The 25362-nt window shown below is 38.8% G+C and overlaps 3 protein-coding genes across 4 annotated transcripts; 1 reads left to right on the top strand and 2 right to left on the bottom strand.

The window, feature by feature from the left end:
* Positions 1-7491: 7491 nt before the first annotated feature.
* creld2 (cysteine-rich with EGF-like domains 2) lies at positions 7492-13298 on the bottom strand. 2 transcript variants are annotated; one of them, XM_041977980.1, is made up of 10 exons: positions 12937-13298; positions 12710-12792; positions 12395-12505; positions 11771-11862; positions 11429-11605; positions 11195-11293; positions 9577-9660; positions 9318-9413; positions 7890-8030; positions 7492-7777 (listed from the first exon to the last, which is right to left on the bottom strand). In XM_041977980.1, the coding sequence occupies exons 1-10, from the start codon at positions 13078-13080 to the stop codon at positions 7725-7727; spliced, it is 1080 nt and encodes a 359-aa protein (XP_041833914.1). In that variant the 5' UTR covers positions 13081-13298; the 3' UTR covers positions 7492-7724. The 2 variants fall into 2 exon arrangements, with proteins under 2 accessions (XP_041833914.1, XP_041833915.1); XM_041977981.1 differs by having other exon boundaries at positions 7492-7774.
* Positions 13299-13594: 296 nt separating this feature from the next.
* Positions 13595-16940, top strand: alg12 (ALG12 alpha-1,6-mannosyltransferase). Its single transcript, XM_041977314.1, has 9 exons — positions 13595-13777; positions 14470-14602; positions 14685-14858; positions 14943-15137; positions 15252-15355; positions 15487-15710; positions 15923-16092; positions 16313-16388; positions 16466-16940. The coding sequence occupies exons 1-9, from the start codon at positions 13619-13621 to the stop codon at positions 16689-16691; spliced, it is 1461 nt and encodes a 486-aa protein (XP_041833248.1). The 5' UTR covers positions 13595-13618; the 3' UTR covers positions 16692-16940.
* Positions 16941-17418: 478 nt separating this feature from the next.
* zbed4 (zinc finger, BED-type containing 4) lies at positions 17419-24626 on the bottom strand. The gene is made up of 2 exons (XM_041977312.1): positions 24462-24626; positions 17419-21812 (listed from the first exon to the last, which is right to left on the bottom strand). The coding sequence occupies exon 2, from the start codon at positions 21615-21617 to the stop codon at positions 17847-17849; it is 3771 nt and encodes a 1256-aa protein (XP_041833246.1). The 5' UTR covers positions 21618-21812; positions 24462-24626; the 3' UTR covers positions 17419-17846.
* Between the last annotated feature and the right edge of the window lie 736 nt (positions 24627-25362).

The raw sequence follows: 25362 nt of genomic DNA, 5'->3' as shown, positions 1-25362 counted from the left end.
CACCAGCTGGTCTAGTTATTATGCTTTGTTTGAACAGCTGTTACTGTTGCTTTCTATCTGTTGTATTTTTGTTTCCTTTTTCTTTGCTTCACTCCCCCCCTTTAATTTTCCCTTGTCAGATCCAGCACATGTAACTTGGCAATAGTTAAGATAAGGACAATATACAAGTATCAAAAGGAGCTTAAAATTCACAAAGCTTTATTTACCACGATCCCTTTGACAAAACATAACACTGCAGTCAGACCATCATTGTGCTTGATATGATGCTGGGCAGTTCAAAATAAATAAATAAATAATAATAGTAACAGAAAAAAGAACTTCAGTCCATAAAAGTTGTAAAATTTTTACTTTTATATGAACAAAATTGTAATTTGTTTGCTTGAGCTGGATTATTAAATGTGTGTATGAGGAGTAAGTGCTGCTGCTGCAGACCACTTCATATTAGATTAGCAAGTGAAAAGTACCCTGATTCATCTCCAAACCCCCAAATTTAAATTGTTCTTGGTGCAAGTTTGTTTCAGTTCTGAGTAGGCTTGGCATTTTATGTCTTCCAATTGTTGGAGACACCACAACAGGAAATCATTTGCCCCATTCACATGCATTAACACTCAGACGCTCATATTACCTTCATACAAACACAGATGACTATGTGTCTCTATTGTGTAATAGTTGCTAGCATAGTTGTACATGGTATGATAGAATTAAACAGTACTATATATTAAGTACTACTGATTACTATCATTCTATTAAACATTAATAAATTCTATTGCTCTATTTTGAAAGAGATGTCTTGTGATAATAGTGTATGTATATTGTGACTGATTGTGAAGGTCAGTACTTTGGATTTATAGCCTTTATTGTCTGCTCTGTGTGTGTCATATTAGTCAAGAAATGAGACATACACACAAACCAACCTTTGAAACTGATGTTTAGCTATTAGTTTCCAAGATCCAATCTTGGTTTTGCACCATGATTAATGTTTTGCAAAAACAATTTTACTTAACCACTAATAACTAAATGAGCTCTTACCACTCCCCAACACGATATACAAATATTCAACAGCAGAGGAAAATACAATCACAGTTTGATTGTATTTAGTATTTCTAAAATGCAATGTTTTCCACTTGCATTGGAATTTTTGTGGATTTTTTAGGGTTTATAGATATACATGTATGCATGACATGTAATTCATAGATAAAATCAACTATTACATCAAACAATAAGCAGATTGTTATTTTTTATTAACTTAACAAGATGTCCTTCTGTGATCTTTCCTCTTGTAGAAAGCTGCACTGTCCACTCAGATACTCCAGACTGAAAATGAAACACCAATTTACACATGCTTAAGACTTCTATTTTCACATAGATAAGCTTGCACTTTGCTTTCAGAACTTTTCTATAGGTGTTACACCTTACTGACCACAAAACCTACTGAAATTGGGTCACTCAGAAGAAAGTGGCTTTTTAAAAAGGGTCTTAAAGAGCCAGGAGTTACATTACTTGGTTCAGATGGTCGGTGCACTTATGCACAGCTTTTTTAAGATATATGAACACATCTATTGTAAATGTGTGTGTGTGTGTGTGTGTGTCTGAACTATTCAAGTTGACTTGAGTCCATAAGTATAAATACAGAGCTTAAAATATAACATAATAGATCTCTTTTAATTGAAATCCTCAGTGGCATTATACTGTTTCAGTATATTTAACATGAACATCATCTTATGTTGGATGTAGAAAGGAGGACTCTAGTATTTCTTAAAGAAGAAAAAGAAGAAAAAAATAAAACCCTGGGAGATCAAAGTCACCTTACTGTCTCCTTTCATTCCTGATGGCTGTAAGAGATCAGAGGCCAGACGATACAGTCACATACACGTGCAAGTCTAATCTCATCATACTGTTATGCAGGCACACATACACACCTGCCCGTGCAGACAGGCACATAAAGACATGCATGCTGGCTTTGAGATCAAACAGAGGTGGGCATCATCAGTCTGTCCTACAAGCTTCCAAAATCTCTGTGCAGCTGAGGGCATGCCAGCTACCACCATGCTATTCACTGTCTCTTACTTCAACTCCTACTTATCTTCCACCAGGTCCCCTGCAAAGAAATAAAAACTCTGAAAAACTACATAGCCAGAGAATTGCACAAAAGGATGCAGATAAAAAGTATACATTATCAAAATACACCGTGTCACATTTACTCCCATACATGGCACTTATAAAGAGACAGTACTTACATTTTATCAGATAAAAGATAGCTCTGTGTCATATAGGAAAAATATAACCAAAACGGACTCATTTTCTCCATTTTTTCATTCATATTGAACCAACAGGGCCATATAACATGCTGAATAATTTAAAATGTTTGGACTTGTTCTACCTTTTTATCGAACAAAACAGTCCCAGGTAGAATCATTTTTACACTTGAAAGCAAAACACCAGTGCGATTGAATGTTTTGCTAATTTATTATTTCTGTGCAGCTTCAGATTCTGTTAAAAATAAAAAAAAACTCAACACCTAAATAATTCAAATTAAATTATGTTTTCCTGTTTGTTTCAATCAAGAGTGAACACAATATACCCCAGATAAACATTCAAGTCAGAAAAACCTTCTGGATGTGTACACTATGCACTGATGCTTGATTTTTAGTTGTAAAAACCTCTTTATTTCTACACTGAATTTTTAAAAATAAATTCTATTTTAAAGCAATAGTACTACATACGTTTCAGGCCTCTGACTCGTTTCAGTGGCACACTGACATTTATTAGGCACATTCCTGGAGCAGGATACAAGACAAATGCTGAATTAGCAGTCGTTAGAGGATGCCACAGTGAGAAAATCTGCCTAAGTTCAGTAGTGGCACTTCAACAATGAACTGAACAAATCAGTATAATTATATAAAAGGTTTAAAAGACAAAATTTTATTTGATTGGAAAATCATGCTCAGCAACCATGAGAGAGCAGGATGGACCTTTATTAACACAGATAGTACCATTGAAACACGCAGTCTCATTTACATAAGAGACCTGTTTTGGACAGACAAAACACTATTTAGTTACATTTAAAGGTATATCCAGCAATGATCGGCTTGTCTAGCAGATCATTGTTGGCTAATTTTTTATAATGCATTGAGGAAAGTAAAGAAAGTTTGGCTAAGAAACCAAAAATATCACACAGCATACATGTTATTTACAGAAACCATGGAGAATACTCTTTTACTGCTGCTGTTCTCAGCTGTGAGAGCAGCTACAGGCAAATCCAGCTAAAGTAACTATAAATTAAACCTTGGCCCCCCAAAGGCTGGTGGAGTTAGAAAGTGTGTGGATAGAAGACATTAAATTATTAGTTAGAAATGAAGTTCAAACAGCATGGTGATGTTGCAACATGTGTGCACGATATGCATTTATTGTTAATGCTGACCTCATAGGCACATATTAATTTTTAAATTGAAGCTCTCAAAAACCAGTCAGTAAGATAATTGCTCAGATACACTGACCAGTTAAATATGAGTAAGTCATCCTGCCACAAATCTGGGTAAACCTTCATTCAAATATCAAAATGCAAAGTGCTGTTTGTCTGTTTGTAGCCTCAGATGAAAACTAAATGATAAAAGAAACCACCACTCTGATGAAATCCAGCATTTAGGATTATTTGTGTTTCAGGGGTCAGACAGGCTGCAACTCAATGTGTTATATATCTTTCGCACACAACACAGATTTCCAATTTCCCTTCCTTAACCAGAGACAGGCAGCCACAGCTATGGCCCCAGCTGTTCCACTGTCCTCCATTTAATGCTCTCACTTCCCGCCAAAGTCTGCATCTTATAAAGCATCGTTGACCACAAGGGCTGGTCTCAGTTCTCACACAGCCCTTTGGAAAAGTTTGATATCTGAGTTCCAGTTCAGTCGACCTTGCAGAGTTTCCAATTTGTCTGGCTTAATCGTTGGTGACTGAGTGTCCAGCTGGGTGAAAGGAAGGCAAACTCAACCACATCAAAAAGGGCAGCAGGTTTAAGGAGTGCCTTACATCAGAGGCAGTGCAAACCGCTGACAGATAACAAAAGCACATGGTGCCACATCTGGCTTCTAGTTTAGCGTGCAGTTTCCCCTCAGTGTACTGCAGCACTGTGATTATCTCTGTCCCATTGCCTTAGAATGAAACAATGAAGATTGTCAGCTAAGGATAGGTTTGAGAAAATAGCAGTTGTGAGATTTCAGCACTGATGAATGAGGAAGAGGAAGAGAATCAGAGCCACAACTCAGTGCCATCGGATAGAAAGAAGGATGACCTGGTTAGCTAAAAGGAAGAATGTCTCTGAATGGAGAAGATTGTGGTGCTATCAGCTCAGTGTCTGTGCATTTTCCTTCTCCACATGATGCTAGGCTGTCTTGGTAACCCTGCCCAGTGTCCTCATGGTCACCCCACTACAGCTGGACCATGTGCTTCACAGCTGAGGTTTACTGGCAGAAAAAAACCACCACAAAGTGAAGGGAGAAGAGAAGGGTGACCCTCAAACCACAGAGCATGAGTGCACATGCATGTGCAGGCACACAAACACATCTTAAAGCACGTTTTGTGGGGTCAGATCAGGGATTCACTTTCCTGAATGAAAAGGCAGGCCAGCTTTGGGAATAAACAATACTCTAAATTAAACACAAAGCAAGCCTGGATGTTGAGCTGGATGAGCATGGTGCCTCGTTAAGGCTATTTAGTTTAAAAGAATTTAATGCAAATCTGCATCATTGCTGCTTAGCTCTGCTAAAGTGAATAATTCAACACTACTGAAGCAAGCAGTGTGGTACAATCAATCAGTTTTAGCAGTTAGCGATAGTAAGCTCCATCAGGAACAGCTGTTTGCTGGCAACAATACTTGAGGAAGTTGAGCCCTCTGTGGAATGAACTATTCAGATAAAAAGTCAGACAAATCCCTTTTTAGTGACTATTTTGCTATATAATTTATCTGCTCCTTGTTCTCGAGGGACTTAAGTATGAAGATTCCTGCATGAATTAGCCAGCAGTTCAAGCTAGCACTTGAACACTTATAAAAAAAAACAAGATAATCTGATTTTGGAACACATGTGACATCTGTACTGAATCAAGCATGTGTGTGTGTATGTGTGAGTGCGTCTGTGTGAAATACTTTGGCGAGTGTTGCTATTAGTATGTATTTCCAATTTGTTTTGTTTTTAATGTGTATAAATGTTTTTAATCATGTGAAGCACTTTGTGTTGCCTGTGGCATGAAAGGTGCTTTATAAACAAAGTTTGATTTGATTTGATTTAAAATGCTTGTCTCAGAATCTTAAAAAAAAGGCCAAAACTTAAATAGACCTCTGACTAAACCCTGATAGAAAACACAGGCAGGGGAAACTTTAGCCAGTGCAATGTTAGCATGAATTTTTGAACATTTACAAGCAGCTTGATTTCCTACACACTATATTTGTGTGTAGGTAGGAAATATAAAAAGCCATGTGAATCAGAAAAAAAAAGAAAAAAAGCCACATTAATCTGTTGTGAGTGTCTTTCTTAACATCATCCCTAAACTTTTCTACTTGAGCTGTTACTGAGGTAGTGCAAGTGGAGAAAATCTTGTTTCCAGGGGATAAAGCATCATATCAAATATGCATTTCATAAAGGCTAAACTCACATAGACACGTGTAGAAGCCGCAATATTGGGTATACTGACTCATGCATTAGTCAGAATGCTGACTCACACTGATGCGCTATCTTGCTCAAGACCTCATGTTACCCTTCACCTACAGAAAAACAATTTCTACCATGAGCTTCTGAAAATATTAAGAGGTTCCCTCCTTGTCTTGTGTGCTTATGTTATTGATTTTATTGAGCTAAGAAAAACAATCTGTATCTTTTGTAGGAAAAAAATGTATTTTCACAGCCATGATTGTTTTTTTTAGGATGATTTACATAATATGTTACAAATGTGGGAAAGAGCCTTTGCTCATCCTTCCTGACAATCTGTTGCCCATAACAGTTAACATCCACAGCTAAAGAGTGAAGGGGGTGGGGGTGGAGGTCTGTGGTGTGACTGCGTCTCAGCTGCATCGCTACCAGCTCAGACAGGTCTCAACTGGCTGCTTCTTCCACCGTAAGCAGGCTTGGAGAGTCAAAACAAATGACATAATCCCACAGGAAGCTAGGAAGCCTCACTACAAGGTGAGACCTGGGTTAGATAAATATGCTTTCATCCACAATAAATTTGTAGATTAATACAGGTAGATGTTTTCTAATATGGAAGATACCAAGTGTCCTGGCATGAAATGAAATAATCTTACTAAACATAACAAAATGGATATAAAAAGTGGAGTGTAAATGATTAAAACCATACATGTCATCTACTGTAGTCCTTTCTGAATCAAGCACAGTCACAATTGCTCTCGTTTACAGAGAAGAGTGTGAAGTGTTCACAGTTCAAAAGGCTGCAGTGCCATCATGTTGTCATCTGTGGTCACTGCAGCTAAATAAAACCTTGTCATTTTAATTCAACTTGCCAATTTACTACAAAACTGAGGTGATTATCTTTGGAGCCAAAGAGAAACAATTAAAGTTCACCACAGAGCTTCAGTCTCCACACCTAAAAACCACCAACCAGGCCAGAAATTTGGGTGTGTTGATGGACTCTGACCTTAACTTTGAAAAACAAATTAAGGGAATTACAAAGTCAGCCTACTATCACCTTAAGAATATATCAAAGGTAAAAGGACCTGGAAAAACTAGTCCATGTTTTAATCTTTAGTTGGTTTGATTATTTTAACAGTGTTTTTACAGGTCAACCTAAAAATTAAAATAGGCATTTGTAACTTATTCAAAACGCTGCTGCTCGAGTCTTCACCAAAACCAAGAAAGTGGATCACATCAGTCCAGCTCTGAAGTCTTTACACTGGCTGCCTGTTCTTCAGAGAATAGACTTTAAAGTTCTGCTGCTGGTCTATAAAGCTCTGAATGGTTTAGGACCAAAATACATCAGTGACCTCTTCACCCAGTATGAACCTACCAGAACCCTCAGGTCATCTGGATCCGGTTTCTTATCAGTTCCCAGAGTCAAAACCAGACATGGAGAAGCTGCATTCAGCTTCTATGCTCCACATGTCTGGAACCAACTCCCAGAAAGCCTCAGATCAGCTTAACACTCAGTTTATTTAAATCCAGGTTAAAGACATACCTGTTCTCTGCTGTATTTCAATGGTTTTTATTTAGAAGTCAAAATCTACATCTGGTTCTTTTAAGCTGGAGTCATGTTTTAATGTTTAAAGTTTTTATTTCTTGCATTTTATCCGTTTTATTTTAGCATCTTCCCTGCTTTTATTTTTACGTTTCTTTTAATCTTTGTTTTTTAATGCACTTGTTTTTCTTTCTGTACCCTGCTGTAATGTTTTATGTTAAACACTTTGAATTGTCTTGTACATGAAGTGTGCTATACAAATAAATTTGCCTTGCCAATTTACTCCACCTTTGTGACAAACTTCAACTGAACATAATTAATTCACCTTTATTGAAACAACTTTTACTTTTAAAACAACACAACAAACAACATAAAACAAATGCTGCACTTTGAGAGCATAAAATGTCAAGTTTTCCGTTCTTAAATCCACTGCTGGAAAACAGTCTTGATGGATGTTGAGAGCAGCTGGTATCTTAAGTGCATGTGGTCGACAGTTCAATAATGAGGGCCTTCACTTTGCTCCCACTGGTTCCCTGTTTGGTCATCAAAGTTCGCCATGTGGACTAGAGTTTGTCAGGGATGCCTCCATCGCCTCTGCTGTTTTATGGAAGGATGTTAATATTAACACTGATACAATCATAGCAGCTGGTTCCAGGTGCTGAAGTCAAAGAGGGAAATAACTGGCTCTAGTTTAAGTGATGTTTCTCACCTTGCTTTTGTGTCTGGACGCACTCGCCATCTTGTTCCTCATGGCCACTGGAGCAGATACACGAATAACTGCCTTCATTGTTGACACACTCCTGGTGCTCCTTCGTGCACACCGGCTCTGACTGAGAACACTCATCAATATCTGGAAAATATAAAACCTTACTGATGACACTAGCAGACCTTAATATATTACATGTTTTGTGTGCATGTATATTGTGTAACTTTGTGCCACAGAGCTGTATTTGTCAAAAAAATGTTTTACTGCCTTATTATCATCACTGATGCTGTTGATCTGTCTTAAAAAACTATTTCAGGATTTAGTGACATCTAGTGGTCAAGAAACAGATTACAGCCCACTGAACATGCCTTGCTTTACACTCCTCTGACATGTGAATTGTACAAACTAAAGTTGCTGCTAAAATGTGGCCACTGCAGGCAAAGCATAGGAGTAATGAAGAGGCATCTGTAGTTCAGTCAATAGATTTTTCTGAATTATAAACAAAAGACATTTACTGAGAACCTCTAAACAGTACCTCTACAACTTTCTTAATCTATGCTTTTCCTCCAACAAATTACTAAGAAAGACTGGCGACCTGTACAAGATAGGCTTCACCACAAGGTGCAAACCCCTGGCAACCCTTAACAAAAAATACCTGGGTCCATGAGATGTGCTGTGGAACCAGTTTCTTTGGACTTACCAGCTGGTTTCCAGATAAATGACAAAAAAAAAAAAAAAAAAAAAAAAAAAAAAAAAAAAAAAAAACCTGCATCACCACATCTGTTAAACATGTGCTCCTGTTACAACACGATGCTACTGTTGCCAACCCGGTTGAGTAACCCGTCAAGGTCAACCCTTTACTGTATATCACCAGTGCTTCTTTTCCTCGTTCCTGTTATTCCATGGGTTATCAAAGTCAAACAACGTCTTATAAATATACACAAACACACTCATACAAAAAAAACAAACCCAAGCAACAGAAAAACTAAATAAGAATAAAATAAAATAATAGTCCAGAAGAACTGGACACCTAAAACAGGAAGTTATAAAGTGACTGGTGATTTGTTCATTTCATTGATAGATTTAGTGTGTTTGCCTTTGTGTGTATTGTAGTGAAAAAATAAACACTTAGTAACTGTTGAGTCATTTCATTTATATGCAAGGCATACTCTGAAGCAGTGAAGGTCAGTGTGACCACTTTTTTCTCTATTTACTCCCGCCAGACAGGAACTTTGTATCTTGCTTATCTTTCTTTCTGGCTCCAGTTGGTTTTCTCTGTCTTAATGCCCCATTGCTTGAACTTTGACAACATAAATAACCATCTGTTCCATTTTATTGTCATGACTTGTATTTGTCCAGCTAAACTTTGGGCGCTTTGTGTTAAAAAGGCTGCATTTTCCTTGCAATGAACAGTGAATTAGTTTCTCCCACCTGTGCAGGTCCCCTCTTCGTCTTGGTACCCACTGGCACAAGTCTGGCACATATCAGGACCGGCTTCTGTGCAGCCAGTGCATGATTTGTCACAAGCTGTGAGGTAAGAATCAATGGTAATCAAAGGTAAGAAATATCATCATGCATCTAAAAAAAATTGAATGAATATATTCCCTTCAACCATACGTTTTACATTAAAGTTGACTAATTAAAATGAGCAATATTAGCAAAAAGGTGACACCCATGAATGTATTCATACCCTTGCAGGAATAGGAGCCTTCAGAGTTAAGGCAATACTGATCCTCTTGGCATGGAGAAGGCTCTTTGGCACACTCGTTCACATCTGCAACATATCAGACTGTGGTGAGATCAATCTTTTACCACATCTGAAAGAAAGACAACATGTTTGAAATATGCCTTCACCACAGTGTTTATCTTTTCTTTAGAATTTAAAATGGAAATCGGCAGATTAGAAAGGCCACGATATCATAGTACATCTGAGTTCTTAATCAGAGTAAATGTTCTCAAATTAAAATCAAGCAAGATTGTGTTTGACATGGGTATGATTAACTGGTTGGTGCTTATAAAGCACCACACAATTCTTGAGCCACCCCACATATTTGTATTATTTCTCTTTATTTTTTAGCATTATTATTATTATAACAAGATTTAATGTTTATTAACATTACTTATTGTAATTTACCACTAGTCGCTGGGATTAATTAAGTAGTTTTAATATCATTTCAACACATTTTGCTTCCAAGAAGCCAGACTTTCTTGTTATCTTTTAAAGTGGTCTTGAGAAGCGGTTCTCCAAGCTAAAGGAATGTTTTTATTAGTTTGTTAAGCTACATAACACTGACCTACATCTCATTCAAGACAAAAAAAAGCCATTCAACGGAAAGGATGAACCAGTGTTACGTTTATACTTAACAGACAACTTAGCACAGAACTAATAAACTAATTTAAAATAATGTACCAATTTTGTACCAGCAGCCTGTTGCTAAGACATAATTGTTTCACATTTCTTTAACTGTATTTACAGAAAATAGCAAAGATAAACACTGTTTGATGGGTGTAAAACAGCAAGACGATTCCAAAGGAGCTATTAACCCAAATACTCTCAGCATGGTGTTTGTCCTTAAAGAAATTAAGGGGACTGGAAAAGTGGAGGACAGAAGAAGTGTCAAGCCTACAATATACCAGGAGATATATTCCTTGAGGGCCGCTGTCCTGCAGATTTTCCAATGTTTCCTGTTTCAACACACCTGATTCAAATGAAATAGATCCAACAGCCTATTACGTTTTGCAGAATGACTCATCAATTTGAGTCAGGTGGTTTTGTAGCAGGGACACATCAAAAACCTGCAGGACTGTGGCCCCCTTAGGACCAGAGCTGAGCACCCCTGATGTATCCCATCTGTCTGTAAGAATAGGGGGGAAAAATAAATACCAGAGAACTGACACAATCTTTATGTTCAATTCACCCATCTACTATTCACTGAAGCCTCTTCAGAAGTGTTCTCCATGGAGAGGTGGCTGTCTAGAAGCCATAATCAAGGAAAATAAATGGGGAGAAAAGGCTGAGGTATGCCAACTGATACAAGAACTGGACTGAAAATTAGTGACAACAGGTTTTATGGAGTGATGAATTCTCCACAGTCTAGTTTGTTCCATTATTATTAAACAGTAAACAAAAACATCTACTATTTTGTATAATGTACCAATTAATCTATGATCTAAATAGTGCATACTATTTTTGTAGGCATTATTATGTCATTATCATCATTTTAGATAGATGCATTCGATTTAAAATGTTTGTGTAAAGTATTTTGTTTGGCCAATAAGAACATTTATCTTATTCTTGTTCCTCCTACCAACACAAGCTTCTTGGTCATCCTCCTCCCAGCCCTCCTTGCACTCATCACAGTCCTGGTTGGTTGCTCCGGTGCAGGTCTTGCAAGAAGAGTGGCATTCTGTTGTAGAAATCAAAGTCCAAACTCAGACTCGCAACAGGTTCACCTACTCCTCTCTCACCTTGGTAGTTTATAAAGATAAATTAAAGATATATCAGCAGCTGCTTCTGCAGAAGGTACAGCAGTGAGTTTTACCTGTGCACAAAGAGAAGGTGTCGTTCCTCACTTCATTGAAATAACCGTTGATGCAGTCTAAACAAAACTCCCCTTGATAACCATGGTTGCAGCTGCACTTCCCGTTCCCTCCGCGGGTTCCATCGCCATCACACATTCCATTTCCATGGCACGGTCTCTCCGAGCCCCCCACACAAGCTTTAAAGAGTAAAGTTGAGATTAAGTGAATCTGCTCTCATTAGTTTTTGAACTCTTCTTCTTACGCTAAAATAAATAAACTATGTGTCCAAATTTCTGGGCCTGTATAGTCATGCAAAGTACATACTTTAACTACTGTCCTCTGAAATAAGACGCTTTCCTTACCATTGCAATCAGGTCCAAATGTTCCCTTTGGACAGCACACTTTGATGGTGTCAACACAGAACCATTTGTGCAGATCAGGATGCTTTGTTTTCCTGGATTACAACAGGAAGAGACAAGGTTTACCATAGATCAGGGCTACTCAATTCGGTCCTACGAGGGCCGCAATCCAGCAGGTTTTCCATGTATCCCTGCACCAACACACCTGAGTCAAATTAATGAGTCACTGTGTAGAACCTGATTGGCTGTTAGAGCCACCTAATTTGACTCAGGTGTGTTGGTGCAGGGATACATGGAAAACCTGCTGGATTGCGGCCCTCGTAGGACCGAATTGAGTAGCCCTGCCATAGATGATTAAATGAAGCAAACATATTTCATAATATTAAACATCAAGGTGTAAAATCATTTGGGTTTCTTTGATTTTGTACACAAGCTTCATTACATCCAAGTCATAGATGATAAAAGCTGCATGAGATTCATGTCTGACTTTTCACCTTAACAGAGTCTCATCTGGTGCATTTTTAACTCGAGAATTTAGGTTGTTGAGCTCGTCGAATCCTTAAAAAAAATTAATCAAACAATGCATCTGTATCTGACCATGACATTCAAATTTGGACAGACACCCACCTCTTAAACCACCAGGTTTCAAAATGGTCCTCATGCTCCTCTAGCATGTGGTTGCATTCAAAGCTGCTGCTGTCACACAGACCTTCCACAATCTCCATTAGGCGGATCTCACTGTAAAACAATTAGAAACAGACATTAACTGTCAACTAGGCACAGGAAAGGGAAGCTGGTGGGCCAAACACATAAACAAGCACAAAAAACTGGTGATTAAGACTGAAGACAAGACTTTATTTGAAATATTGATATGATCCGGTGTAAAACAGCTATGTGGCAGGTTGACCTGTAGTTTAAACTTGACAGTTTGAAGTCTCTCACCTGGTCTCATACTTGGACAGTTTCCTCTCCTCCCAGGCTGTGTTGCCTCCTCCAAAGTTCTGCTTTGCTGTTCTTTCAAAGCCCTTGTAAACATAAGGAAAGAAAACACTGCATTTAGCGACACAAGTAATGAGATGCTAGAAGAACATCAGTTTTGACGAGACGTTAATTCACAGTTTAACCACTAAGGTGGAAAACAGAACAGGGATAGTGAAAAGCTCTCTAACCTTTTGGAAGTTATCAGTAATTTGCTGGCATGTGTTACATGCGCTTTTAAAATCCTTCTTGGCGTCGTTGACTTGAAAAAGTAAAACAACAATGACACAAGAAAATAGCCGCACAAGACGCAGCACTGGACCGATGGACAGCATCTCTGCAAAACTAATTCACTCACAATTTCATGTCAGGACGCACGCTTCGACCACATGCAAGCTTCCTTTGAATTAAAATTAAATGTAACGGTCGGACTCATCTAAATTAAGTGTTTTAAACATTAAATCAAAGATAGCGCTATTTATGCAAAGCGCCGCAAAGTACTATTTACATGCCGGTTATAGAGAGAGGAAAAAAAAGGTTTCAGTTCTAGTTTTCCGCGTCAGCCTCTTGTTGGATTGTGGCTTATAACAATTTGTTGAGGTGCCTGTCAATCAGCTTTTAAACCAATGCCAAGCCGCCACGCGCGGGACATACGCTTCATTCCCCACGTGGAAAATTCAAGAAACCAAATAATTATGCAAAATTGTTCTTTTTTATTTCAGAACAAATATTTATTCATGTTTATAAACAAATTTCCATGATTTTAAAAGGAATAAAGATTGTGATTTAACAAATCACATGAAACACGCGAAACATAAAGCGTAGTGTACTTCCTGTGTTGACCGGAAGTGAAAAAGAAAGCGTTCATCTGTCATGGCTGAAAAGAGGAATGTTTGGGAGCTGCCACTTTTTATTCTATTAATTTCAGTGTCAGGGTTGCATTTATTAATATGTCCATTTACTAAAGTTGAAGAAAGTTTCAATTTACAAGCGGCGCACGACATTCTGTATCACAGACTTGATTTTGAGAAGGTAAGCAGGTGTAAATGTGCAGCTTATACGTAAAGCAATACGAACCTTTAATATTAACACCAACCTTATTGTCTTGCATTGAGTTTTGCCATTTGTATTTTTATACCACTAAATATAAAATGTAATATTGCAATATTAAGTGTAAGTAACTGTGTAAACAGGATATTATTACATTTTCAAGGATTATTTGAATACAGTTTTTAGACATGACAAAAACTTTTTAGATTTTATTTAAAGGCGTACATATTCAATATTAGGTAGTGAAAATGTGCCATTGTATTTCAGTTTTAGTATCTCCTTTCAAGTCACTAGTTTTCTTCATACTAACTTGCCTATTTTCTAAATGATATATTTCTAATCTTGGAGTTTTCATTGCGTTTTGTTAACTCTAGAAATCCAAGATTAACATTTTGAACTAATAGTAATCTTGTATAACAAACTCACCACCTGTGAAGAATATATTACACTTAGTACTCTTGTAGTTTATGCCAGCAGTGTTTTTTAAAGTATAATTGAATAAACTTAAACACTAAATATGCAAATATGTTTTTTTACATCTGTTTTAAGATGTTCAGGTGAAGCTTATATTTGTACATCTCATGAGTTTGCATCTGTGGTCTTTGTTTTTTACAATAAATATTTTCAGTACTTTTTGACGTTCAAACCTGTTAAAAGCTTCTCCTGTCTTTCAGTATGACCATCATGAATTCCCTGGTGTGGTGCCTCGTACCTTCCTTGGGCCCCTCTTCCTCTCCACGCTCTGCTCCCCTGTTGTTTTTCTGTTGTCTCTGTTTGATGCACCAAAATTCTACAATCAGCTTATAGGTAAACAAACTTGGACATACCACTGATATGTTAAATCGGTTTTGCTTCAGTGGATGTTTACTGTGTTGTGTGTGTTGTGCAGTCAGAGCTTCCCTGGGTTTATGTGTCATTGGTGCACTATGGCACATGCAGCGAGAGGTGAGAAGACAGTTTGGCTCCACAGTTGCAGGTCTATTCTGTCTAACTAGTGCTTCCCAATTTCACCTGATGTTCTACAGCACAAGAACGCTCCCTAATGTGTTTGCCCTGCCAGTAGGTAGGCAACTCTGTATTAAGTTTTTACGTTTACTACCTTTTTCCTTAATTATTGGACATGATGATGGTAAAATTCTGTTCCCAGTTCTCCTGGCATTCACATCCTGGATGGCTCAGAAGCACGGCCGCTTCATTAGCCTCTCTGCGTTGGTTATCATTGTGTTCCGGTCGGAGCTCTGCATCTTCCTGGGTCTTATGCTATTGATGTCGCTGCTGAGCAGGAGGCTGGGAGTGCTACAGCTGCTTTACTACGCTGCTCTGGCTGGAATATTTTCCCTGGGTTAGTAGTGAATTTACAGTACAAACTTTAAGTAATACGTCAGTGATAATAAAGCAGAAAGATCTGTTGACATTTGGGCCTAAAGATGACTTCGGTTTTCTTTATGTGCTGCAGCTCTGACAGTAGCTGTTGACACCTTTTTTTGGAGGAAACTTCTGTGGCCTGAGGGGCAGGTGTTGTGGTACAACACTGTCCTTAATAAAAGTTCCAACTGGGGAATATCCTTTTAAAAAGAACAACACACTTTCTTATGTTTAACTTTCTGTAATAAACTTTAGAAATAAAAGTTTTTTTTTGTTTGTTTGTTTCCATCTACTCCTAAGTTTTCTTTGACTCCTCTCTCCATTAAACTTCTCCTTTTTTATGGTATTTTTACTCTGCGGTACCTCGTGCCCTGGGCTGCACGCTCCTCTTCATCCCATTTGGCCTCCTTGACAAGCGAATGAGACTTCTGCTGCTTCCCACTGTTGGCTTCATTTTTTTGTATTCACTCTTGCCCCACAAGGAGCTGCGTTTCATCATATACACTTTCCCAGTGCTCAGTTTGGTGGCTGCGCGTGGCTGCTCTTTCATGTAAGCCGAATCGTCAAATCAGTGTATTAGGAGCCAAAAAAAAAACAAACTAAATTTATTGTTTTATTAACAAATATGGAATTTAGAACAGAAAATGGGCATGAAAAGATATGAGCTAGAAATTGACCTTAAATTACTTTTTTTTCCCCCCACGATGCAACAATGGATTTCTGTTTATCATTTAATATTTTTTCCTTCCCTGTGTGCTTCAGTTTGTGTAACTACCAGAAATCTTGGATGTATAAACTTGGCTCTGCAGTTGTGATTGGCCAGCTGTTGGTCAACGCGATGTACTCAAGCTTTTGTCTGCATGTGTCTCACAACAACTACCCTGGAGGCAAAGGAATGCAGGAACTACACAGGCTGGTGCCAGCCACAGCAGGTGAGGATAATTTCCAGCTTGTTTGTATCTGCAGAGATTCCAACAGGATTAGTCTATGAGAACTTATAGCACCTTTAAATGTAAAAAGTATGGAATTTAAGTTTTAAATGTAAAGTATACTGTGCTGAGATATGCCAAGATTTCTGCTGCTAGATCTTTGGGAATTACCGTTTTGTCCAAAAACCTTAATCTGTTTCACTGCTGTCATTGTTTTCCTCAGAGGTTTTTGTCCATATTGACACCTTTGCTGCTGAGACAGGAGTGTCACGCTTTTTAGAGCAAAACCAAAACTGGAGGTTGGTGTTTTTCCATATTTTCATTTTATTCCCCAAATTTTTTTTTATGTTTTTTGACTTTCTGTTTCAACCAACAGATATGACAAACGAGAGGATTTAAGTCCCACAAGTCCTGAAATGAAAATGTACTCGCACCTTCTGATGGAGGCTAACGTCACCAAGATGCAGCAGCTCCAGGATACTCATCGGCCTCTGGCCTTCATAGAAGGTTACAGCAACATGGCCTTCAGCATGGCTCATTTTCCTCCTGTTACGGTGCGTTTAGAGAGGAAAGCTGTGCTGATGGAGAGAAAAATTGACTGACTTCTTTAAAGGAAACTGAACTGGAATGGGATGAGTTTGGGTAATTGTTTGAAAGGGGACCAAAAAAAAAAGAGAAAAGTTTGGACTGCTGTTAATACAGGACATACGTGCATAACTAAAAGAATGGGTACAAAATTTTCTCAAGGTATCACATTTTCTTAATGCTGTTGAAATGTTTTACATCATAATTTGATTTGTATTTTTGCATATTATTGAATAAAGCTAAAGGGGAACAAGAGGAAAAGCAAACCTTGTCAAACTATCTGCAGGGAAACATTTCAAGGCTGCATACAGCTAAAAACAAAAAACACATTTTTTTAAGGAAAACCTTTATTTACAAATGACCACAAAATTAGCATGTTTCCAGTTTCAATTCTAAAACATATCAAATTAGTTTGAGAAGTCATTTAATATAAAAATGTACAGTACATAATTTTAATCAATAATAAACCCATAATTTTAATCCCCTGGACATAAACTTAAAATTGTGCTTAAGAGACAAAATGTATAATCCAAACACCCCATCATTCTGAAAATACAGCAATACTATACAAGGTCTTAAAAACATTTTGTCAAGTTAAAAAAAAAAAAAAATCTAGTTCTAACTGACAGTACCTTGTACCACAAACACACAATGAAAATTAAATAACATTAACTTAAAACATCTTTCAGTCACAGCATCTATTTTTGGGCCATGTTTTCATTCAGGAAAAACTCCGCTTCTATAATCCATTCATCAACAACACCAACAAACAACAATAAAAGAAACAAAAAAGCATCCTGACAAGATCTGAATGATTCCAATATTTACAGCATTTTGACCTGAAGTAGTTTTTGGATAAGGCACAAGGAGAGAGTAGACAGAAAACAAAAGGACATCGGTTTATAAGCAGACATATAATCACCAACCCCTACAGCTAGAAAAACCCTCCCTCCCTCCCTGATACACTTCTTACTGAGACTTTTCATCACAACAGCTCCAAAGTGTTTTAACAGTAGTATACATAACAATAAAACCTCAATCTGGCCTTTGCATTGAGAATCAGTGTATAAATTGATTTTTTTACATTATGCTCACCAAAGCACCTCCCATTTCACAGCTATGCAACTTGGTCCTTGTTAGAGGGGGGGTTTCAAGTTAATGCTCAGTGATGATCAGTACTGAAAATAAATCAAAGGGAGGTTGACTTTAAGGAAGAGCAGGCCCTCAATGTTGTCCAACATAGGCCTGGGCTGATTTAGAGCACAGTTGACGCTCGCCGTGCTGAACAGTGTTTCTGCTGGGACAATGCTGGGAGGGCAGCCCACATAACGGGCAGCTACTTTGGCAAGATCCGGCCACAGGAACTTTTTCAGATTCCAATAGTCAAGGGGGTCACAGCTTTGATCCAGTATGTCTTCCTCAAGGTACTCGAGCACTGCCATCTCTGAAGACTTTGTCTTCTCCTCAAGTTTTGCATTTTGCCTGACCTCAGTCATCAAGGACCAGAGGTTGTCCTTGTTTGAAGGGGAGGTACTGGATGAATCAGGAGCCTCGCTGCAGCCGTTTGACAGCAGAGGCTTATCTGCATCTGAGGTAGAAGAGTCCAGCTCTTGGATCAGATCCTGTTTACATCGCTCAGCTTCTTCCTCTGTGAACAGTGATGTTTTGTATCTTGGGTCCAGCATGGTTGCCCAGGTGTATCGAGGGTCATGGAGAGTTGCAGACATTTTGCTCACCATGGCTTCCTTAAGAGATTTAAGCATATTATCTATGCCCACAGTCTCGTCAAACAGCATGTCTATTTTCCTGGTGAGGATGTGAATGAGTGGTATCACTTGTCCCAGAGTGGCAGTGTGGTTGCTCATCTCCCTGCAGGCGACTTCAAAAGGTTTCAGTGCATTGCAGACCGACAACATCACCTCCCACTGGTCGCAGCTGATAATTTCCCTGAAATTGCACTCGATCGACATCTCGTCGATGGCTTGCTTTTGCTCCACCAGCCGCTCCAGCATGAAAAAGGAGGTTCTCCATTTGGACGGAACATCCTGGATCAGCTGGTTCTCTGGCAGCTGGTGAGTCCTCTGGAGCTCGGCCAGCTTCTCTTTCGCCTGTGCCGAGCGGTGCACACGTTCGCAGATCTTGCGTGCAATGCTCAGAAGGTTCTGAACCATTCTCTGGCTTTTTATGGCTTCACTAACTATGAGGTCTATAGTGTGTCCAAAACACTGCATGGTGACATGGCCATGCTCCTCCAAGGTATGTTTGATGGTGTTGTTGTCTGTTACAGTGAACCCCCTTTTTAGCCCTGATGAGGTGATCCAAGAATCCCACAGATACTCAAGCTGTTTTGGGATGTCATGCATATCTTGATCACAGTCTATTTGTGAGACACTTAGGAGAGCAGAACAGTGAAAGTCTTGACCTAGTGGTCTGACACGTGATTCGTATGTTGCCCAGTGGGCAGTAAGGGTCAGGTATTCCCTCGTCTGGCTACTAACCCAAATACTTGTTGTGAAGTGGACAACACCACCTTCAGCCTCTTTTAAATGGGTCAGCACAACATCCTTAACCCTTTCATACATATCTGGTATGGCAGTGCTGGTAAAATAAGAAGATGGTGGTAGAGAGTACTGAGGCTGGAGGAACTCAAGCAGTCTGTTCAGTCCAGCATTCTCCACCAAAGCTGATGGCTGAAGATCCAGTGCGAGCATTTCTGCAATAAGTTTGGTTATTTTTTTGGCAACCGGGTGGTCTTCATCAAACCTTTCACAGTTTTGCTCCGTTTCATAAACAGAAGTGTCCACAGCTTCTTGTTTAATGTGAATTTCAGCAGACGGCACATCACCTGAGACAGTATTGTTACTTTCAAGAACATGTCCGTGAAACCTCTGCATGTGCCTGAAGAGGCAGCTTGTGCCGAGGTTCGTAGTCTTTTTGCCTCTGCTAATTGTGCGGTTACAGTGCAAACAAACCACCTTTGTAGGGTCAGTAGGCGAAATGGAGAAATGGTTCCACAGTTTTGACGTCTTTTTGCTAAAAACAGGCGGGGTTTGTGTTTTTTTCTCAGTGACAGGGCTCTCAGTTTCTTTGGCTGAAACTGTATTCACTGGGGCGACGTTGGCGTAGGGATGAGGGGATGATTCCTTTTCTTCTGTGCTTTTTTGGTTTTTGAGAACGTCCGGGTGGCGTCTCATAAGATGCCTCATCAGGCAGCTTGTACCAAAGTCGCCCCGCTTCCCCCGACTAATGACACATGGACAGTAACGGCACAGTGCTTTTAACTGATCAACTGGTGACACTATGAAATGGTGCCACACTTCAGATTTCACCCGTTTCATGATCTTCTTGTTTTGCTGGAAAACCGAATGATCCTGATTGAGGCTGGGGCCTTCGGCAAAGTCGCACGGTGAGGAAGTCAGGGGTGTATCCTCCCCTTGATCTTTGAGGGAGACATTGAGAGAGGACTCCTGCCCTGAGAAATGCATCATTTCCTCACATTCCTCCTTAATATCCATGTTTTCCTCAATGCTTTGGGGTAATTCATCTGATATGGTTTCTGGGGAGGATGGCATAAGGGGCGACTCTTTTTTCATTTCTAAAGCATCTTGTAGTTGTGTGCGGGACAGCAGCGAGGGTGGGTTTGTATAGGGTGGAGGAATTTGATTGCCCTGTCCATTTTCTTCAATTACAACTTCTTTGTGGGCCCTCCACATGTGACGAATAAGACAGCTCGTCCCTAGATCTTTCCCATTTTTACCCCTACTGAATTCATTCATGCAGTGGATACATACAGCTTTGGAATTATCAATAGGCGACAGGTAGAAATGCTTCCATACAGCTGACCTGCGACGGGAACTAGAGCTTTTGGGGGTTCCTGGAGGGCGCTCGGATGCACTGTCTGACACATCTTCGATGTGGTTTTCGCTGAAATGTGAGGATGAGGGGGTGTTGCAAGCGGTGTCTGCAATGACGTACGGTTCGAGTTTTGGCTCGGCTTTGGATAACACTTCTTTGGATGACGGGTCTGAATTTTCAGCTGAGGAGGTGGACGGCGAAGTGTTCTTTGAGGCAGAAGAAAGAATGCTATTTATTAAGTCTCCATTTTTTGGTGAGCTTGGGGAGGGAACTATCAAAGATGAGGCAAAAGAACTAGGCAGACTACTTGAAGATATGTCCCCTCCATCATGTAAAAGCACAGTGGGGTGAGCCCTTCGTACATGCCTCATTAAACAACTTGTACTGAGGTCTTTTTCGTTCTTCCCCCGACTGAACTCTTTCATGCAGTATAAACAGATTGCTTTGGTATTGTCTCGTGGCGATATGCAGAAGTGATTCCATGCAGGAGATTTTTTCCTTGGGTTGGTGTGACTTCTCATAGATGACAAAAGACTCTGAGTGACAGCGTCCATGGCAACATCATAAAGGGTGCTTGTGTATCCGCTAAATAAATTACTATAATCATCACCATCTCTAGTTACAAAAGGACCGATTGAGCTACCAAATGCTAGCCTTTCATCATCTTGTGTTTCATCTTCCATCCCATTTGCATCCTCAATTTCCTCTTGAACATGTTCACTTGATTCATTGCTATTTTCATAATTCTCAGTCTCTGCATTTCCTTCAATTTCTGTATTAGGAGAAGGTGGATCAGTGTTACATGCTGCATCTAACTCCAACTGACATTCATCCTGAGAAGATAAATCAAAAGATGGGAAAGAAGGGAAAGGAGGGAGGCAGTTATTATCCAGTGTTGAGGAGCAAGCAGGTGACTTTGCATCTACAATATCATGAGGGTTAATGCTGTAGGATTTGAAGACATAGCCATCCTGCCCCTCAATTGTCAGGCAGGTCCCTTTTGCCTCTCTTTTTTTGCTTTCTATGGAGCCATCAGGTTCACAAACCACATCCTCGCACAAGTGAGAAAGCTCTTCCTCCCCATCCATGGCAGCAGCTCAAGGGTTTTTTATGAAATAGTCAGGTCTGTGTGTTAGATGTTATCACTTTTTTTCAGGCGTAGTCATCGATACAGCAGCTCTCAAGCAGGTGTTGTGATATGCGCGTTGCAGTTTGGGACACAGAGTGCCTGCTTGCCCCTCCCCATTTATAGCTTGAAGTATTTCCACTTCTCTGCACACAACCTACAGACATGGAGAAATAATAACAATTCAGTTCCAACAGATAAGAGCCCACAAACAGGTGACATGTCCAGTGAGAAAACGTCAAACCTGGTAGATTTTACTTTCATTTTTATTATCTAAAACCAGCTTGCTCTATTATGAAGAAATATTTAAATCATTTTATAGGTGCAGAAAAATTGTTTTATTTAAATCTTTTTTTGCTGAAATACATAAATTTGAGTTTAAGGTGACGAGCACAACTTCAAGATAGTGTTTGTTTCCCTTCCAGTATGCCAAAATATTCACTTCCATGAATGCTTTTAGGATTTGTGTTGAGGGATTGCATCACAGCTTTTATGTACTAATCAGTTGGAAAATGGTAGTCTGTCAGAACCAAGCTGTTTTCAAAGACCTTCTCTTCAATCTGGTCAGCTGTCTGGATTGTAACAACTAATGCACCATCATCTGCAACCTTTTCCTGCTAACTGGAACAGTCACTCTTTCTACACAAATATTTGCAAGAGGCAATATTGAGCAATTCTGGATTAAAAACTTTTCCATGTAAGTTCGGTAAAAAAACGAAAGAACAAAATGCCAAACTTTAGAAAGCTACTGGTTGGATTCATTCATTCATTCAGTCAGGTGTGGAAAAATAAATAAATAAATAAAAAAAAGTGATATCTAATGGGTCAACATAATACAATTTAAATCATCTAGCAAACCAAATATTTACACCCATTTGGCTCTGTATAGTCCATAACATACAGACACCAAACTAAATCTGTGATACTCTGCATTAATGAATTTCAAAACATATAAATCTCTTTATTAAAGTAAGAAAAGTTTGTGTTGGGATGTAATCACTGAAATCAAATCAATATACTATCATCAAAAAATAGGCTGCAGCAGTGCTAATCTACAGAGTATTAAAATAAATTAAAACAACTAAATGAGAAAAATTATATATATACAGATAATGTTTGAAAATGCAGCTAGCATGTTGTGTGTTGGATTTTTGTTGTAGCTAATTTGCACACCTTGAGTGTGGTTAGGCTTTTAAGGTATAAAACTAAGGGGAAAAAAACAAGAACAAGCAACTTCAAAGCATAAAAATGGGACAGGGAAAGAAAAAAATACAGGCATAAGCACACCAAACAACCACAACAAACAGTAACACATTTACTGGCAGAAAGAATAGAGAAAACCACAGTTAGGAAAACACTTGACTGGTTTGAAATCTCCACCGACTGCTCTTCCTGAGAATTCCTCTCTTACATTTTTAAATCAAATCACTGGCCTGATCTTCGACACATGCATAAGAATACATACACATTTGTCTAGTGTATAAAACGTGCTACTTTATTGTACTTTGGATCAGTAGTTTTAAAGTATATATGTGTTATGTATCTTAACTGATCAAGGTAACAATTCATGCTGTAAAATCCAACATGTGACTGTCTCTGGAGTTTATGGCCCACCGTTTTAATAACCAAAACAGCACTTAATTAAACAATCATTACATTAGCCTTACTTAAAATTACATTAAAACTAACTGGAAATTTTGCTTATTACATTTCTGAGTGCCCTGACTGTAAATAAACTAATTTTAAGTCAGAAAAAATGCAATTTAAAAAAGAACAGTGCCTTATAAACAGGCTGTTTAGTCTTTGTAGGTTATCTTCATTTTTATGTCAACAAATATTGTGTTACAATGGGTTTGGGCTTTCAAGAGGGGGTCTGTTAGAATAATATCTTAACATTAACATCATATGTGTCACTTGTGTACATGCGACACGCATCAGGGTTGAGGATCCATGAGGACACATTTGAAGTACGCAAGTGTGACGCCAATGAAACTAGTTGAAGTAGTCCGGCAACACGGCAATCAATACACGAAAACAATAAAGAGTAGTTAGTCATTATAACTCATTCATTTTTATCAGTCGTAAACGTGGCCTGTATAAACAACTGGATAACAGATTAGTAATAAGTGACCTTATTTGCTAAATTAAAATGGAAGTTTCTCATGTGAGCACTGACACAGTTTTCCGGGTTTGGCTTACGTGCAATTCAGGAAGATGCGAGAGGACAGCTGAAAAAAAGCCACCCCTGACTAGCCTTCATCTTCTGTTAACGCACCCGTTTTAATTTCTGTATCTACATGCCGGCTTTTCCATTAACCACGGCGAAAGAAAGCTGTCACGGTACTGAAACATGTGCGTCCCATACCCCACCACGCACTCCATATTTTATTAAAATACCGCTGACACTGAAGCTACATGATCAGTAAACATGTCGGTGGCTATCCTAGTTGCTAACTGGGTTAGCCCTAAAAGCTAATAAACACACAAAAATCAACACGCAGGTACAAGGCTTCAGTCACGTGGATTTGTAGCAAAAATACCACCAGCGACGATACCTCTAAAACAGCTCCGAATATATTACAGTGGTATAAGAAATGTCTTAGGTAAATTTCGGACCACACCACGATTGCTAGCTGGTTAGCTGCCAGCTAGGCCACACACAGGACATACAAGCTAACCTGGCGAGGCAGAACCCAACCGTGGCAACACACGAACCACACGGGATCCGAATCTGAGAAACGCTCGCCACGACGCCCTGCCCACATTAAGCCCTTTTCAGATATTTATATGAGCTCGACATACTTACTGTTAAATAAGCCGAAGGGATCACAAGGTTTTGGCTCCTAAACGGTTAAATATGACACATTTGATTGATCCGGAGGGGGGTTCACTTTGTTGCTTTTGTCTCCTGGTTTGCTAGCAGTTCGCGTTCGGCCGAAGAAGCAGCTCCACACAGCGTCGGACGGAAGGAACATGTTTTATGACGTCACCGGACTCAGGGTCTAATGGCGAGCCAAGTAATGAATTTAGCTATTAAGTTACATAACAGCATACTTGATAATTTTCAAGTATTGACATCGGTTATGCAAGATTGATTTAAATAACATTATCAGAGTACAATGTTTAACTAATTAAAATGAATAGTTTATTTATATTGTAATACCTACATTGACAACATGATATTGACAATATTGCGTTGCGTTCATGGAATGGTATCATAAAAATGAAAAAAAAAAAAAAAAAAAAAAAAAAAAGCATGTTACAGAATGCGGGTGTTAAAATTTGTGACCATAAATAATATTGGTCCATTATGGGTCGCGGGTTAGTTGGAGCCATTCCCATATATTATTATTATTATTATAACAACAATAATAATTTTTACAAACAGAATTACAAGATCTGTAGTTCTGTTGGTAGAACATATTATTATTATTTTTCTTTCTTTCTTTCTTTCTTTCTTTCTTTCTTTCTTTCTTTCTTTCTTTCTTGCCAGCTAAATAAATAAATAAAATAATAAAAAATAAATAAAATAAAATAAAAAGTGCAAAAAAAAGTATTACAAAGAGGTAGAATATCACAAAATGTAATGGGTAACAGAAGTTGGTTTTTTCACTAAAGTCACGTTCCTGTCACACACGCAAAATAAATAAATAAATAAAATCTCGGTAGAGTCCACGAAGTCAAATCCTGTCTCAGCGTATCCCACA

This window comes from Melanotaenia boesemani, chromosome 23, assembly GCF_017639745.1.
Source record: "Melanotaenia boesemani isolate fMelBoe1 chromosome 23, fMelBoe1.pri, whole genome shotgun sequence".
NCBI classification, from domain to species: domain Eukaryota; kingdom Metazoa; phylum Chordata; class Actinopteri; order Atheriniformes; family Melanotaeniidae; genus Melanotaenia; species Melanotaenia boesemani.
Note: the sequence above shows the minus strand (reverse complement) of the source record. Positions and strands in the feature narration are given on the sequence as shown.